Source organism: Pholis gunnellus (assembly GCF_910591455.1).
Source record: "Pholis gunnellus genome assembly, chromosome: 3".
Lineage (NCBI taxonomy): Eukaryota > Metazoa > Chordata > Actinopteri > Perciformes > Pholidae > Pholis > Pholis gunnellus.
The window spans coordinates 14,594,873-14,612,726 of NC_136529.1; the positions used below are offsets into that span (position 1 = coordinate 14,594,873).

The window sequence follows — 17,854 nt, forward strand, 5'->3', positions numbered from 1 at the left end:
GATGGGATTTTTCCATTGTAACAAGCTCAGCTGTTGCTAAAAACTGAAAAAGACTAGGATTACCACATTGGGGTCGTATGCCTCCTAACCAGTCTGTCCAAAACGCCATCACCTCATTTTATCCAACTAGACAGTTCTGTGAAATTGTCATTAATAACCTATGAATTATTAGGTTCATCCTTGAGTGCAAGTGGAAGTTTGTGCCACATTTCTGAGAAATTAGCTCAAGGCGTTCCTGAGATATCGACCAGCGGGAGCGGGTCAAACGTACTCTTGGTAATTTCGTGGCCAGGCTCCCTCGGCACACCTGGACACAAGCTGGAATCAGAACGAACGGTCCTGAGGGAGTAATACGCGGAGCGTGAAGTTTTCAGTGATTCACAATTTCTTTGTGAAATGTTTCCAACGTGTCAAGTCTCCAACAGGTATGTTGATGAGCAGAAAAAAAAACAATGTAGAGTAATTAATCAAAAGATAAGTTTGATGTGCACATAAACACAGGGGGGTACAGATTATTGTATGAGGCTGGTTGCACATAATGTAACCAGCGGATCTGCCACGTGTGACTGTAGCCTGACTTCTCTGCAGTTAGAGACCCGCTGCCTTCAGATGGCTGTAGAGTCGGTGTGTAAAGGAAAGGCCTTCAGTAAAGTACTACCAACTGTTATAACAGACAGAACTTCATTCTGCCTGGCTGGCATACCGCTGGGTGAAAAATCAATCATGTTGTAGAATAGTTATTATTATCAACTTGGTTTTTATCTATAAATGATTTTAAATTCCTGGGGGATGAGGATTGATGACCCCGACTCCTGCGGTGAGTAATATTAGAGAATGCCTACTGAGAAATTACACCAACTTCACATACATCGAATCTCACTCCAAACTAAATATAAAAGTTGTTATAACCTGCATCCAAAAAAAGATTTTTCATATATTTTTTAATTTATCACAAATGTGCAGATTCAGATTATCGTATTAGCATTGAAAGCAACACCTTGAACAGAGTTAAGTAAATTAAAGTTCATTGTGCTGATAATCTCTCACTATATGGATCCATCGATAGGATGCGTTTCAGTATCCTGGTCATGAGGACATAGACTTCATGTTTTCTGTAAAAACAAAAAATTCTCTGTATAGATGTTGTTTTTCTTATAGTATGTTAAAAAGAACCCATGGGTATCTATCTGTTTCTGTACTATCATTATTTTCAACCTGTTTCACCCTTCATGTGATTATCCAAGTCATGTGATTGCCTCCCATTGGCTTCTTGTTGAGGGAACCAGTGCGATGCTAACTTGCATGAATACGTCGTCCCTGCAGCACTCTATAAAAACAACTAGGCTGTAAAGGCGGACTTCCCGTTTTATACATACTTACTTTTAATTTGATTCACAGCGGCACAATGTGACAAGAATCTACAGAAGTCGATTTTATTTTGTATTCAAAACACACATACAGAGAATTAATATTTTTTTTTTATGTGAAGAACTACAAATGTTTGCACGAAAGGTACTATACAAATAAAGAGTGACATATAAGAGAGTGTTCTTATTGATATAATTTGCAGCTGGCTGTTTGCACTTGTAAATATGTCATGATTATAGCAGTTTATTTGGATGTGCACCATAAAAACATATCAAGGTGAAATGTCATTCATGAATGTGGTTAGAAAAGCTCCTCACGGAGCGCTACACAAATGAAAGGTTTGATTGTGCATTCGATCATCTTAAATAACTACAACGTGTGAAAACCACAGACTGTATAAAATACGGTTATTTTCCATCACACCACCAATAGGTTTCTGAAGAGCTGTTGAGAAGCGGACCGTTGGTGGTTTTGGCCATCGCCATCTTGGCAGTGACGACACCCACCTACAGCTTACTCCCCAAACACAGATCGTATTTAAGGCATCTAACCAAAAATCCATAAACCAAAAAAAAAAAAAAGGACTTTGAGACGAAAGAACCGGAAGGGCAATAATGTTAACGTTTTAGGACTGCAGCACTTGATATCATTTTATTTCCCATTTCACTCAAATGGCACACATGATACACGTTTCCCCCACATTGCAGTCTGACATCCTTCACAGCTGATGTCCAATACATTTAGACATCACTTGGATTGCTGAAGTGGTTATTAATAGTCCTTTTCATCAGGAAGACTTAAATGCAGTCGTTTCAACGTTTGTGTGAAGTACTTTGGTAGGGGACAGGAAACGCTTATGTCGGCTTGATTGGTTCCTGGCAGCGTCAGCTGTCGAGCATGCACATGAAGAGGAAGGTACCGGATCTTGCTCTGCTCCAGTCCAAGATTCCCCAGCACACGTTCTGGTAATTTCTGTGCACCCAAATGAACAGATTAGTGATTTATTATGTAAGACACTGATACTTAGTGACAGAAAGTGAGCTCTTGCCGAAATGTAGGTTTTCCACACTTGACATGCTGGTGAATGAAATGACCCAGCAGATTTAAAAAGGCACCGTTTTGGATGCCAACAGCGTAGGTTTGAGAATCAGTAAGACTACAAGAGTTGCTGGTTTTCCAAAGGCCGCAACCTTAAAGTAGTACAATGAGACACCAAATCAAAAATGTTTGCTATGTGGGAGGGAGATGAAAGTACAGGTTGGCTCATCCCCAGCCCACAGTGTGACTTTTAAAGGCTATCCCTCAGTTTGTTCTCATTTGATCAACGCTGAGATCAAAGAGCAGCTGATGATGATACGCCACTCTTGTTTAAGGGGCGGTATGCCGCTAATGTTCTACTGGCATTCGTTACTTGTAAACCTGTTCTATGTGGCACATTGTAAACATATTTTACCTGGGGTGCCAGTTTGCTTGAGTGGGAATATTTGTGGTCACCAAGAATGGGGCACGTCAGAGCAAGTGCCATGTGAACCCTCATCTGGTGCTTCCCTGCTGTGGACATAAGAAAGCAGACATGTAGAAAAAAAAATTAAGACATTTACCAAAATGAATTGGCATTTAATTCCTGTGACCACACAAACACACCAGTCTTACCAGTAAAAGCCTGGAGCTCCACGAGGCTGCAACCACTGCTGCTGTCCAACACTCTGTACTTGGTCACTGCAGCATGTGCCTGCCGATGGGCACGGACTTTGGTCACACCGTCGCCAGCATCATTCATTCTGAAAAGAGGACTGAGAGCCATCTGGAAAAAAATATCAAAGTTCAAATGAATAGTTCTATAACAACTTTAATAATTATTAAATGATAAACTAATATTTTACTTGCAACAACTGCAAATAGCCAATATACAGAAAGTTAAATCGTGACGGGAAAAAAAACAAAGTGTTCAATTTACTGTTTAATGTGAAACAGAAAAGAAAGCAGCTCTTTGCATTTCTGGAGCTAAAACTGGTATTTTTTTTTTTTTTAAACCACAGAAGAAGAGACACCTTGAAGTGTGGCCGAGGGCCCGTGACCTCTCTCTCTATGATGGGGATGTCGATCACTCCTTCTGATGGAACGGGTACACCGACTGTGATGACCCTGAGCGGGAACAGTGAACACATTAAGACTAACAAACATGTTAAGAATCTAACCTCCTTTCTTGTATCCCCACATTACAACTGTATCTTACCAGTACTTTCTCTCCACTTGGTTATTTCTGTGAAGGTCGAGTATGTGCTCCAATACTTTTTCACTCCTGGCCAGCAGGAAAGCTCCTGTCATTTCCTTCTCCAGCCTCAGACAAGGGAGCAGCTGAGACTCAGACTTGATCTTCATCCCTTCCATCATTTTGGAGAGAACAGGAAGCACAGAGGAGATGGATGTGGCCCCACTGTCATCTGAGAGCCACAAGCACAAATGTACATGTATTCAGGTCCAGATTCTCCAGCTTCAGCACGATTTGACATTTCTACCAATATCGCGTACGTAAAACCTATTCCAAATCCGATAGTGTAATACTAGACTGTATGCTCTCATCATTGGTGTAGAACCATGTCAATATATCAGCAGACCAATATTATTTAGTTGATTATTCTCATCAGTATGGGCACAATAGTATTGCATGTTGGCAGATATGCAAAGTAATGCAATTTAATATTTGCTTGCATTATCCATTAATCTGCAGAATAATCTTTTTGGAATATTGTTTACCTCTGACAGGAACGCCATAAGGTTTGTTGATGACAACTACATCTTTGTCCTGGTACAGCACGCTTTTGTGGAGGTGCTTGGCCAGCACGTTAGGATGAACATGTTGTAGCTGCAGACTGAACCGTTTCAGCTCCATCACCCTCTTCTGCTGGCCCGACAGCGGAGGCTCTTCCGTCGGGGGCTTCGACTTCTCCCGCTGGACCTTCTGCGCCAGGTCGATGGCCCTCAGCCGGGGTTTCTCCTCCGTGTCGGAGCCTGTAGCCGGTTTAGCAGCAGTGGCATGGCTCCGGCTGAGGAACCGCGCTGCCTCCGGACACCTGCGGCAGTTTGTCGGCGGTTTGACCGGAGAGAAGGCGAAGGTCAGACCGGATTTAATGTCACTACAAGATATTCTTCTACAGCGGTTCATTGTGGAGCAATGAAGACGGTTCACATAAGATTGGAGATACAAACAAACTCCAGAGGACACATGCTTGCCGTTTCCTGCTTCCAACTTCCGGGTGGCACCTTTCAGAATAAAGGCAATAAAGGGGAACAAACTATTTTCCGCACATCTAAAAAAAAAAAAAAAGCAAGAAAATACACGAATCCAATATTTTAATAGTTGTAAAGTAAGTTTGAGTTCATTTGAAATAAGTGCACTTTTTGGACACCGGATTAAACATCACAAAAACTAGTTGCAATTTTCTCTCACAATTTAGTCAAATGCTCCAAACAAAATGCACTCAAAATAAAATAAAATAAAATAAAATAAAGTGCTGGTAGAAAAAAAATGTCTGACCTTCAAAACCAGATGTAAACAATGGGGTTTTACATTGTAACTATGCATGCAGCAAACATTTCCTGTAGCGGTGTGTCGTACTTCCTTTTTCCTAGAATAGGTGTGCTTGTTTCCCTCCCCGCCACGAGCCGATTCGTTGAGGCCACTGAATGTAACGATGATTAAAGACCCCGTCCCCCTGGCACACAATGACATACAAACCGAGCGTATCTTCGTCGCTCTACGGCTGCATGTAACCTGGTTGTAACATTTGGTTTCATTGTTGTTTTTCTGAAAATGTAAGATTGCATTTTGCGTCCAGGCTCTTAAATGATATTGCTTGTGGATTGCTCGCGAGAAACGACTCGCGGGCTTCATTAAATCAGAGGGAGCTGAGGGAGAGGTCCTTTTGTATAAAAAAAAGCTGCAGACATGAAGATCACAGACAGCGTGGTACGAAGTTTCAGGGTTGCTCGAACATATCGAGAAAATGCACAGAAAATCAACTGTGTGGACTTCAGCCCAAATGGTGAAAATGCAATATCAAGTAGCGACGACGACTGCATTGTGTTATATGATATCCGAGAAGGAAAGTAAGTGGATAATATTATCATTACATTAAAAACAGCAACTGTCTCATGCATTTACGCCCCAAATACATGAAAAATAATGCAACATTCCCAGACATTGTTTACATATTTAAGATGAGTTGGTCCACATGGATGTGTCTGGATTATCGCAGTGCAGCATGTTCACTGCGGTTCATCAGGTGATCAAATGATTAACATGTTTAAATAATCTGTCTTTTCTCAGACCTGAAAGGACCATGTTCAGCAAGAAGTATGGAGTCGACCTCATCCACTACACACATGGAGATTCACAGACTGTGGTCTACAGCTCCAACAAACTAGATGGTAATAACTGTTGGCACAAAGCACCCAATAAACAATATAAACTGAAACATAATACAAAATATGATGTGCTCTGATATGTTTTGGAAAATAAAATATGGATTTTATGTCTTGTAGATACCATCCGATATCTGTCACTCACTGACAACAAGTTCATCAGGTATTTCCCAGGTCACACTGCAAGGTGAGGAAAAAAGGAAGGAAAGAAATGTGGCATACTGTCTATGAATGTGAACAAAGTAGTAATGTAGTGTCACACTCACAAAGCAATTATGAATACAAAGTATGCACACTAGGTGGAAAAGTACCATCAAAGTATATGAACATTAGGGCTGCAACCACAACTATTTCCTTAATCGACAAATCTGCAGATTATTTGATCAATTAATCAAAAAATAATTTGGTCTATAAAACATCAGAATACAGCTAAAAATGCCCATCACAAGTCATCAAATGCCTTGTTTTGTTCAGTCAACAGTCCGAAACTCAAGATATTTAATTTACTTTAATGTTAAGACAAAGAAAAACAGCAAATCATGACATTTGAGAAGCTTTCTACCCCAACATGTACTTAATTCATTATGAATTGATTATCACAATATTGTCGGTTAATTTTCTGTCAATCGATAATTTGTATAATTGTTGCAGCTCTAGTGCAAACCAAGAAGCTGCATTTACACATGATCTCAAGATGATTTTATACTCCCTACATCTGTTATTTTAATAGGCTCATGACAAATATGGGAACAAAATATGTTTAATCAAACTTTTACAAATACACAAAGAAAGGTGTATTCTTAAAATACATTTCTGAACAGCATAAACACAGAATATTAGCATTTATTCATTTTCTCCACAGCAACCAGTTACTCAGTTCCCCACAGTCGTCATTGTGTTTCACTTGTCTTATCTGGTCTTTGTTTAGCTTCTCTAGAATGAAGGTTTATTATTTGATGGTTCAAGTTTGTTTCTTTTGTGATTTTAGAGTTATTGCTCTCTCAATGTCACCAGTAGATGATACGTTTATCTCGGGCTCGTTGGACGAAACAATCCGGATCTGGGATCTGCGCGCTCCAAACTGTCAAGTGAGTAGTCGGGCTGGCACCTAACACTTCCTCTGCTCTCTGTGGACCGATACCCAAGTGTATGATTACAGCTATACTGCTAGAGCTGTTACTGCAGGACTTCCCAGATTACTACACATTCAATTATTGCACATCATTGGGTTTCAAATCACCTTTTTAATTAGCATTTGTCCTGTGACCACTGGGTGTCCCCTGACCTGACTGCTACACTTAAATCCACCCTCTCAACCAAAACACGATGCTTTAAGACATTAAACCGCAAACAAAGACCAAATTGAAGGAAACACATTAATATGAACACTGTATGACAGAAATTGTCATTAAGGGATGAAATGTGGTGGTAATACTTTTGCAATATCCCTATACAAATCCAGACTTCCTGGTGTGTCTTCTTGCTCTGTTTTTTATCTTTTTATTTGTATGTGTTTGTGTTTCAGGGTTTGACTAATCCACTGGGGAAACCTGTATGTTCCTTTGACCCTGATGGGCTGATATTTGCTGCAGGGGTGGAATCACAGGCCATTAAACTATACGACCTCCGTGCTTTTGACAAGGTAAAATGAAAAGTACTATATGTACTGTGCTCTATTGTTTTTTTCCTGTTATACTGTATTATTAATACATGTGATCTCTCTGTGAAAAGGGTCCCTTTGCCTCCTTTGATATGAGGTTTAATCGCGTCTGTGACTGGACTGGACTCAAATTCAGTAATGATGGGAAACAGATTCTCATCTCCACCAACGGAGGGATGATTCGTGTCCTGAATGCTTTCAATGGATCTGTGCTGCACACCTTTTCTGTAAGACACATTACCACAAACCTACTGAATCACACCTGTCTGTGTATTAGCCTACGATGACTACTTAAAGGTGTCTATCTTTGCTTATGTTAAGGGCTACAACAACAGTAAAGGCATCTCCCTGGAAGCCTGCTTCACTCCAGACTCTCAGTTTGTCATGATTGGTAAACCTAAATAATTCATATTCATATTTTGGCCTCTTCCTGTAAGATCTCTGTTGCGACAGTGTTAAAATGTGTCTTGCTGTGCAGGCTCAGAGGACGGGAGAGTCCATGTTTGGAGCACTGAGAGCGGGATGAAGGTCGCCGTGCTGGATGGGAAACATCCAGGACCCATCAACACGCTGCAGTTCAACCCCAGATACATGACGTTCGCCAGCGCCTGCACTAACATGGTGAGATCAAACATCTCTCATGTACAGCAGCTGCTGTTAGACAAACTGCTATGAACAGAGTGCTCATTCGCATTTTCTTCTTCTGTTCTTTTAACAGACATTTTGGCTTCCGTGTATTGACGACACGTAGAGGGACGTTTCCAGAAAGAGTCTTCGTCGTTAAACATGTCGCAGCTATGCAGCGATGTAGCATTGTGTGTTGGACTGCCTTCCTTGGCTCGATTAAGAACCACGATCATTTTAATCATTTTTACCTGCTGTATTTTTTTACTTTGAAAAGTGTTGATGCCGCTGGGACAACAAAATCCCACATACCTCAGTTTTTTTAATGCGATTCAGTACATTTCATTCCTTTTAACATTTTAACCGTGTCTCTTAACTAAATAATCAGTGTTTTACTGTTTGAATGTTTGTAATAAAGTGTTTTAGATGAAACAGTTTTTTCTTCTTTTGACATCCTTAGTTTTATTATACTTTAGATAAGTCTTGTGCAGTACGAGGGCTCTAACTAAAGATTATTTTCATTATCGATTAATCTGACAGTTTAAGGTATTTGTTTTTGGAAAAAAGTATCAAATTTCAGAGAATGGGGAGAATTGGGAATCACAATTTCTTAAAGCTCAAAGTCACTTCTTCCCATCGCTTGTCTTGTCATTTGATGGTTTACTATCACATAAGACAAAGAAAAGCAGCAAATCCTCAAATTTAAGAACCAAAGTTAGGTCATTTTTGCTTAGTATACAAACTATTAATTTATTGTCTAAATACTTGCTGATAAATGTTCCCTTGATTGACTGATTGGTTAATTGTTTCAACTTGATACAGTACCAATAAATGAGGCACATTTATGAAGGAAATTTAGATTTTGAAAATAATTTCTCCAATAAAAAAGACTAATATTATTAAGATTCTACAAGTTTCTCATCACAACCTCAAAAGCAGAGTCTTTATAAATGTGACCTTTTTAGCTATTTAAAGGATTAGGATATTGGTGCTTGTCAAAGCAATGTCACTGAGATGAGCTCACTTAACAGATGCAAACAATTGTCTCATAGTCATTCAACCAATCTGTGAACACGCATGCAAGCGTGAGAGAAACGCTAGCAGTTTTAATCAGTTTAATGAATGGGTGTTTATCTTTTTGTGCACATAAAGTGTGTCTTCCTGAAGTAGAGGAGAGGGGTGGGGGTGCTGTTGAATAATGTATAGATGCTTGGGTTGTGCACTCACCGCTGAGTGAATAATGGATGATCCCATCACAGGTAACCTCACAGGTACACACTTATCTTTCTCTCACCTCCCTCCATTATGTGCGCGTGTGCACAAAAGATGTGTGAAAGGAGAGGAATAAGATGTGGTGGTTTGAGCATTTGGCATTCACCTTCGTACCATTCTTACCACCTTCTTTCATTTCTCCCTATCGCACATCCTGCACTAACCTGGGAGTGTGTGTGTGTGACCTTGATGAGTTTGTTTGTGTTTTTGTCAGTTGCCAGTAATGGATCCATTAGTACTGACTGTTCAGGAGCCAACTCTTCTAGTGTTCTCACAAGTCATCTGGAGCTCTTTACCTCAAACTTTGGGATAAATGGTGTTTATATCTCGCCATAAGAGGCCTCACGCTCATATTTTAATTGCGTGCGAGTCAAAATGCACTGACCACAAATACATAAAAAAAAGACCCCCATCCTTACTCCATTGATCAGTGTTGAATTGCAGCGGTCAGATTGTTGCACGGTGTCACATTTCTATGACTGGAATTTGAGATCATGCCGTCTGCGGAGCTGATCAGCCACTATGTGAATGAGTATTACAATGTTGTTACATGTGGCGCACTGACAGCATCTAAAAACACTGTACTGACCACTGATGCTGTAAGTAGTGGATTTCTTCGTCGGCCTCACACACAGTACAGTACAGGACAGTGTGTGACTTGGGAGACGCTCCCCCACCGAGACTTTTTTAAGTTGTGGTCATCGATACGCAAAGAGTTTTAGATCAGTGGTTAGGGTGACATATCCACTGACAGGCACGTTATTACTCATCAGCCACAGTTCCGCAGATTGTGTTTCAAGTGTTCGGAATCTCCCAAGTCACCCTCGAGGCGTTTATGTCACTGATGCGCATGGGTCCATCTGTCTGCCATCAGTGGAGAGGCAGCCTACCTGTTGAGCAAGACGAGCGAGGACACAGAGACCTGGACCTGGGCCTTCTTGCATGAGACGAGTGCGAAGCTGACGGCAAAAAGATGTCACACCAAACTGGAATTAACGGTAAGTTCGTTTTTTTTAAAGGATAACTCTTGTACGTTTACATACGTTTTCATAGAGCAGAGGTTTTTGTGTGTGTAATAGTTTAATTCAAATGCAGTGTTTTTTAAAGGATCTTTTTAGCTTTTAAGCTATAGCATGTAATACATCCTCCTAATCTCACTGGTAATGTTCTCTGATATCCTCTTTTAAGATCCTCTTTAAGTGGTCCCTTGAATTGATAAACCTGTGGATCCTAATATATTATGGGCTGTAAAGGCTGCACATCTACAAGTGTAAGCTTGTACAGTGTACAACTGATTCACAGTTAAAATGTCCGTCTTCTATGTTGTGATACCAGTAACCATGATATTTAGCACCTACGGGCATTTGTGGATATTTTTAAGAGCTACGTATATATGTGTGTTATGGCATTTGGTAATTGGAGCGTTGGGGGACGGGTTGGCAGAAGCATACCTCTCTCACCTTTCTCATCTGATCTTACATCATTTATGAGGCCGCTGTGTTTGGTAACCATGGTGAGAGAGAAGCAGGACGTGCAATAAATATAGCTAACTCTGGCTTTCAGTACCAAACGTCCATTCATGGGTTTGAAAATTGGGGGAAAATGTGACAGTTTTAACGCTCTGACTGAAATTTCTCAGTTGTTCTTTGGTACAAACGTCTCCTGTCTGAGTCACTGTAGGTGATGGCGTGACTCTCTGGCAGTGGATCAAATTTTCTCCCCGAAGTGGAGTCTCAGGTTCTTACTTACTCAACTGTCTCACCTGCTTTCAACCCCCCATCTTCAGTTTTGACTTGTCCGCCTTATGTTACTTTAGCAACATCGGAGCTGAAAGAGTTTCTGGCCCGAGCGAGGGGAGGTGCCATCAGAATAATGAAGATTGTCATCAGAAATGGTAAACATGAGATGTTTAAGTACGCTTTCAGGTGACTTATCCTGAGATGCTGATACGTGTTTCTTTTGTCTGCAGAGGAGTTGGTGTTAGATTCATACAGAGAGCCAGCACACAGCTGGGACAAGGATTACGATCATTTCCTGCTTCCTTTGCTCACGCCTCAGGAACCCTGCTACATCCTCTACCGTCTGGACTCCCAGAATGCACAGGGACACGAGTGGATCTTCATCGCCTGGTCTCCTGACCAATCACCGGTATGTCTGGAGCGTCTTGACATGTCAATGATCACTGATTGAATTTAGTCTTTCAAAGTCTGCTGCTAAACTTTTTTTGACAAAAAATGACCCTAACCCTGAGACAAAACTCAAACTTACCTAAATTAAACTTTTCTGAAAAAGTGCTATGAATCTTTAACTTGGGTAAGATTTAAAAGTTATTTTCAAGTGCAGGCAAAAGAACATTTTCAACATGAATTCAGGCTTAGATTGTAACAATTATCACAATTGAAAAATTGTGTGGTTAATTGTATATGTGGTATTACACAACACCTGCCTTAAACACATTCCACATATTCATTGTTCTGAAGATACATCATTCCTCCTTTGTATTACAATTCCTACCAAAAGTGACTAAAACAGATCAGAAACTAAATAAAAATAAAGCATGTACAAGAGAAACCCCCACTAAGAGAATACAGTCATGTTTTAAGATATACAAAACTCTCTGCTTTGAATCATAATGTGTATGATGTAATTTTCAAATAAAGAGTTACAAATTCTTAAAATTATATCTATATCTCCCTTACTGAAAAACATAGAAATTATGAATATGCAAATGTTGTTACATTCAAAAGTTTAACTGCGGGGGACACAGATTTGTGCAGAGAAACTCGCCCCCTTTAATCGATTGTTGTAAAAAACAACTCACATCATTCTGTTCAAACATTGAACATTGAAGCAACAACAAGCAAAACGCAGCAAAAACTAACAAACCCTCACTTAACAACACACAAAATGACTGTAGAAATCCAGGTTTTAAACTTTATTGTGTCACTATCTCCTCCTGTCTGTCCTGGCACGCGTCAGGTGAGGCAGAAGATGGTGTATGCAGCGACCCGAGCCACTCTCAAGAAAGAGTTTGGAGGCGGTCACATTAAAGATGAAATGTTTGGCACGGCCGAGGTGAGTGAAGCCCCTCCAGCATGACGACTGATCAGTGAATCTTCAACCGCTGGTGACTGAGTACCATCCTGTTTGTGTTGCTGTTTGCAGGATGACCTTTGCTTCCAGGGATACTTGCGACACATGTCCTCCTGCTGCTCCCCGGCTCCGCTCACAGCAGCCGAGCAGGAATTACAACGAATCAAAGCCACAGAGGTAACATTTAAACAAGTCAGCTTATTTATACAGCTCAGTTTCAAACAACTCAGAATCAACCTCGTTTTTACTCTGTCTTGTCTCAGTCTCAGACAAAGTCAGGCTTTTATTTCAAGACCACAACAGCAGGGATATCACCAAACTGTTTGAAACGTCGTTATTGTTACCGTGATTGTTCAAAGAAATCAAAGGACAATTTCCACACATAAAATTCACCACTAAGATGTCTTTTGAATATTTTATCAAGATATTTTTTACATTACTGTATATAAGTCAGTAAAAGAGGTGATTTGTGGAGGTTTGCATGTCATTTTATCACACTGGTCTGGCCTTGGCCTTGACTTGGTCTCTCAACCCCTCAAAGTCTTGGTCTTGTCTCGGTCTTGATAAACTCTGGTCTTGGTCATGACTTGGTCTCGGTTTAGATGGTCTTGACTACAACACTGCTTTACACAATGTAAAGGAAAATGACACAATGACAAAAACACGTGTTCATATACCTAAAACACGTAGAAAGCCAGAGAAAACGATTTTTAGCCTGGATTTGAAACATTCGATGGTGGGGGCTGATCGAACGGGAGGCAGTTCCACAACTTGAGCCGGGCCACAGAAAAGAACACAGTCAGAGTCACCTTTATGCCTTAAATGACTAACTAAACTATACAAACTGTCTGAATATGATATGAAGCGTATTACATCATGTGTAGTGTACTCATTCTGTATACTTCTACTGTCTTCCTGCAGGATAAAGTTATGTGGGTATGTACAATTTCTTTCTAATACAAATTTAACTGAGTGTGTCTGAAGAAGAGATTTTAAATCTTTCATATCCACAGGATGAACGTAGACGAATCGGGACTCCAACAGCTCGTGCGAGGGTTTGTTACAATCTTTTTAACTCACTGGCATTTCATTTTCTGTCATGCGTTGGGGCATATCCACATGGTCTGCTGTTTTGTATCCCACAGGTTACAATGGAGTTTGGCTTAGACAAAAGGGCACAGACTCTTCAAGGTCTTGCATTCCCGTTACAAGAAGAGGCCAAACGAGCTCTGCAGCAACTCAAGCAGAGACGCATCAACTACATACAGCTGGTGAGATATAAAACCTTTTTACTGATTACATGGCGTGCAATATGAAAACAAATTCCCCTCGAACAGAAAACAATTGTCAGGACGTTTTTTATAAAAATAATCTGTGTACCTGCGTGTGTCAGTAAAATGAGGTGAAATTGGCTGTGCGTGACTTGACCCCTGAACAAAGTCTGTTTGTGTATGTCGCGTTGCAGAGGTTGGATGTAGAGAAAGAGACCATTGAGCTGGTTCACACCAAACCTACAGAGACCCATGAGCTTCCCTACAGGATTCCCACAGATTCACCCAGATACCACTTCTTCATCTTCAAACATTCCCACCAGGGCCAGCGGCAGGAGGCACTGGGTCAGTACTGTCTCACCGCAGGTGTGAGCAGAGTGGTGGGCTAATGCAGGGAGGCAAAGCATCATAAAGATATATATCATGTTCTATCATTTTTTTTTAATTGTAAAAGGGAGCTCCATGTGACGAACACAGACATTATGATAAGGATGATTGAATATCTTTTTTTCAGTATGTTTGTCATCGAATCAAAACCTCACATCTTTGTCTATTGACTCCATGTTGGTCTCATCCATGCTTAAAGCTGCACTAATCTGTATTTTTCACTGTTTTTAACAATGGATCATGTGACTATGTTATCAGAGTATGCCGCATTACTCCACTCTGCAGTTTCACAGCTCAACCTCAGAGTCAACGTCGTGTTTTCAGGTTCAGGCTAAAAAAAAGCAGCTTTCAAACAATCTCAACTCATTGGTCTTTTCACAGAGGCCACATGTAGTTGACTAAATGTTACTCAAAGACTGGTTCCAGCAGCTCCTGCTGACTAGTTTGCAACACAAGCACTTCCACATCCTTATGTTTTAGGAAGTTGCTCATAACAGAACAACAAAGTCACTTAACAGTCAGGACACATGCATAAGAAATAAAAAGACAGATAATTCATGACCACTTGCCTATAAAATATATACAGTATACATGAGTGGATGAAAGATATTGCTCCAAGAGTAAAATCTAGTGCAAAGAATAAAGTGCTTTAAAATACAGTTCCAGTGCTTTGCTTTCGTAAAGTGCTGGTGCAGAACTGGGGAGCAATTTAGTAATTTGATGGTTCTGCAGTTAGTGCTGTTGAGAAAACAGGATGTGTTAGTTTTGAGTCTTTTCCCTGAGGGCCGAGTTATTATGAGGGGATGTTCTAGTACTCTGTCCACCCCCGGAGAAGTGTGTGTAGTTCAGAGGTGTGAGTGATTGTGAGTGATACAGGTTTTTGATTTATAGTCCAAAGAGCTTCAACAGCAGAAATGATGAGTACAGCTTTATGTTTCTTCCAGTGTTCATATATTCGATGCCCGGGTACACCTGTAGCATCAAGGAACGGATGTTATACTCCAGCTGTAAGAACAGGCTACTGGACGAGGTCGAGAGAGACTACCAGCTGGAGGTCACCAAGAAGGTACAGGTCACCCAAATCACCCGCAAATTAGATAATAACAAATAATATATCACTAAAGATAAACAGTTAACAAGGTCACCATAATGTATCTATACACTGGTCATCTTATTGAAAAGAGTAGCCATTGATGTGTGTGTGTGTGTGTGTGTGTGTGTGTGTGTGTGTGTGTGTAGATGGAGATAGACAATGGCGACGGCCTGACAGAAGACTTACTGTACGAGGAGGTGCACCCAATAGAGCACACCTTAAAGCAGGCCTTTGCCAAACCCCGAGGACCAGGAGGAAAGAGGGGCAACAAACGCCTCATCAAGGGTGCAGGGGAGAACTGGGAGGAAAGTTAGACAGTATACACACAAGCACACAAGCACACCGACACTATATCTATGAATTGACTTGTTATTTGACTGTTTAGCTTCTAGCCATTTCTTCTTTTTACTGCGGTCACACATTTCACACTGAAAACAGGAAGAAGAATAAATAGATCCACCATAAAGCAGAATTCATTTATATTTTCCTGTGGTGAAATAATGGCTTATCTTTTGGTTTATTAAGAATAAACTCAGCTGAATTGTTTATGAAAACATGTTGAAGTCATCTACAATGTTGCTTATCTTCTTAAACCCTATACCTATCCACCGTCATTACAAACTATTGGGTAGCCATAACATACACGCAGAACTTTATTTTCACTTGCAGTCGAGATTTAAAACGTATACCAAATATGTCAGGCTGAATTTTTGGGAAATGTGTATAAAATGTTGCTCAAGACATCTATAACTTTTCCATATCATGTAATGTTGAATGCAACATGGAGTCTTAGGTTTGAATATGTCCCTCTGTGAATATCGATATAGCTTCAATAAATACTTTTTAACAAGCCGATACACAATCAGTATGATACTGTCAGACAGTGTGGAGATTATTGCAAAAGGAATATGACATTTGGGGAAATACAATTAGTTGCTTTCTTGCTGAGAGTTAGATGAGAAAATCAATACAACTCATGTTTATGTGATAAATATGAAACTACAGCCAGCAGCCAGTTAGCTTAGCTTAGCATTTTAACAGAATTTTCCTCTAAAACTCTATAATTTCCACATTATATCTTGTTTGTTTAATCCGTACAAAAACCGAAGTAGAGCCTTCTAAAAACAACTTGATGTTAAAAGGTTACAATATTTTTTATGGCTATAATGTTTTCGTGATTAATTAACATTTGTCTATTACTGTCCAAGATGAAGGCAACATTCCCAATTATTAATATCACTGGTTTCACTAATATTGATTCAGGTATTCACAATCATCTGGAAATGGCAATGAAATGTATGTTTTAGGGTGGATTATCTTTTATATTGCCTTGGTGTTGGCAGCCTATGCTTTAACGTGGATCAACATGCAAGTTGCCTTTGCCTTCTTCAGTCACCTGAGCGAGGTTTGACTTCACTCAACTGAAGGCTGTTTTACATGGTCCTACAATAAAATATTTTCTTTATTTTGTAGCGTATATGTCCTCATTTCTGTCCGACTGTGTGCATGTATGTGATACCGTATAGTCACGCAGGCCAGCAGCAGCAGGGATTACGGCTCAGTATAGAGGTCAATTGGTTGTGTGTGTTTTCCAGGAAATCTCTCTACACAGAAGCCTTTAGCGGTGCAGTTCCGCTGCTTTCATACTGCTGCGGAAAGTCAGTTGATGTGAACAAGTTTTCCTGGAAACACGGTTCAGAGCTGGCTGGCAGCTTTCAAGTCGTTGTTATCTTTGTACATGGGAACTGTGAGGTGGGTGATGATGATAAACGTTGACTTTGTGAAGACATACTGACTTCTGTCATGACACGGTTCAGGAAAACAAATCAGCCATTTGTCTGCATAACAACAAGAAATAAACACTGGCTGAAAGATAATTGGTCACAGCATGATGGAAGAAATGTGTTTTATTTAATGTTTGGTTTACTGTACACTATTAATTAAATGACACTAAATGTACCAGCTAAGTATATATAGAGAGAGTATTTCATAGTGTTTCACAGAGAAGTGGTTTCTGTGTGCGTGTGTGCGTGCGTGCGTGCGTGCGTGTGTGTGTGTGTGTGTGTGTGTGTGTGTGTGTGTGTGTGTGTGTGTGTGTGTTCGTGTGCGTGTGTATTATAAATGACTGGCAGCTGCATCAGAGACAGGGCTAACTCAAACATTACCGGAAGTAAGGCTAGTTGCCTTCAACATAAAACGTTGAATAATGTCAGTTTAGAAAGAACACCAGGTGATGGAGGAAACAAAAACTACAATCAGAAGCCATTAATAAAACGATTCTCATGTGAATAAATACAGATTTATACGCTCAGTGTATTAGGTAAATCTAGCAATTAATGGAAGTTACAAAAACTATGTAAAGTATCCTGCTTCTCTTGACAATACTGCAAATCTTTTTTTTATATTACATTTCTAGTTATTTTTATTTCAAAATGTGTGATGTAAAGTGGCATTACGAAATAAAAAGGACAAAGTCCAATGTTTAAAAAGCATTAGGTTACATTGGCGGGTTTGGACTCATGGCCTCAGTTAGCATACATAATAGAATGAGGACATTTACTGAGTTATAAATCATTTATCACAGCAGGTTTAGGATGAGCTTGTCTGTAACACCTGAACTCCATCGTGAACACTTGTTTCCATCCTGTTGTGAAAGGCTCA

General features: G+C 40.2%; 3 protein-coding genes across 3 annotated transcripts; 2 read left to right on the forward strand and 1 right to left on the reverse strand.

Annotated features, from left to right (window-relative positions):
• Positions 1-1,464: 1,464 nt before the first annotated feature.
• Positions 1,465-4,595, reverse strand: rpusd4 (RNA pseudouridine synthase D4). The gene is made up of 6 exons (XM_079186120.1): positions 4,126-4,595; positions 3,605-3,812; positions 3,420-3,513; positions 3,022-3,172; positions 2,822-2,919; positions 1,465-2,340 (listed from the first exon to the last, which is right to left on the reverse strand). The coding sequence occupies exons 1-6, from the start codon at positions 4,532-4,534 to the stop codon at positions 2,140-2,142; spliced, it is 1,161 nt and encodes a 386-aa protein (XP_079042246.1). The 5' UTR covers positions 4,535-4,595; the 3' UTR covers positions 1,465-2,139.
• Positions 4,596-5,149: 554 nt separating this feature from the next.
• LOC306694179 (WD repeat-containing protein 82-like) lies at positions 5,150-8,417 on the forward strand. The gene is made up of 9 exons (XM_079156916.1): positions 5,150-5,478; positions 5,699-5,799; positions 5,914-5,980; positions 6,782-6,881; positions 7,319-7,435; positions 7,525-7,680; positions 7,775-7,844; positions 7,932-8,074; positions 8,172-8,417. The coding sequence occupies exons 1-9, from the start codon at positions 5,318-5,320 to the stop codon at positions 8,202-8,204; spliced, it is 948 nt and encodes a 315-aa protein (XP_079013042.1). The 5' UTR covers positions 5,150-5,317; the 3' UTR covers positions 8,205-8,417.
• Positions 8,418-10,322: 1,905 nt separating this feature from the next.
• Positions 10,323-15,507, forward strand: LOC306715949 (twinfilin-2-like; the record flags this gene model as incomplete). The annotated part of the gene is made up of 9 exons (XM_079186455.1): positions 10,323-10,347; positions 11,166-11,243; positions 11,319-11,497; positions 12,329-12,424; positions 12,515-12,619; positions 13,588-13,713; positions 13,908-14,058; positions 15,045-15,166; positions 15,340-15,507. 9 exons carry the CDS (start codon positions 10,323-10,325, stop codon positions 15,505-15,507), a joined length of 1,050 nt encoding a protein of 349 aa, XP_079042581.1.
• Between the last annotated feature and the right edge of the window lie 2,347 nt (positions 15,508-17,854).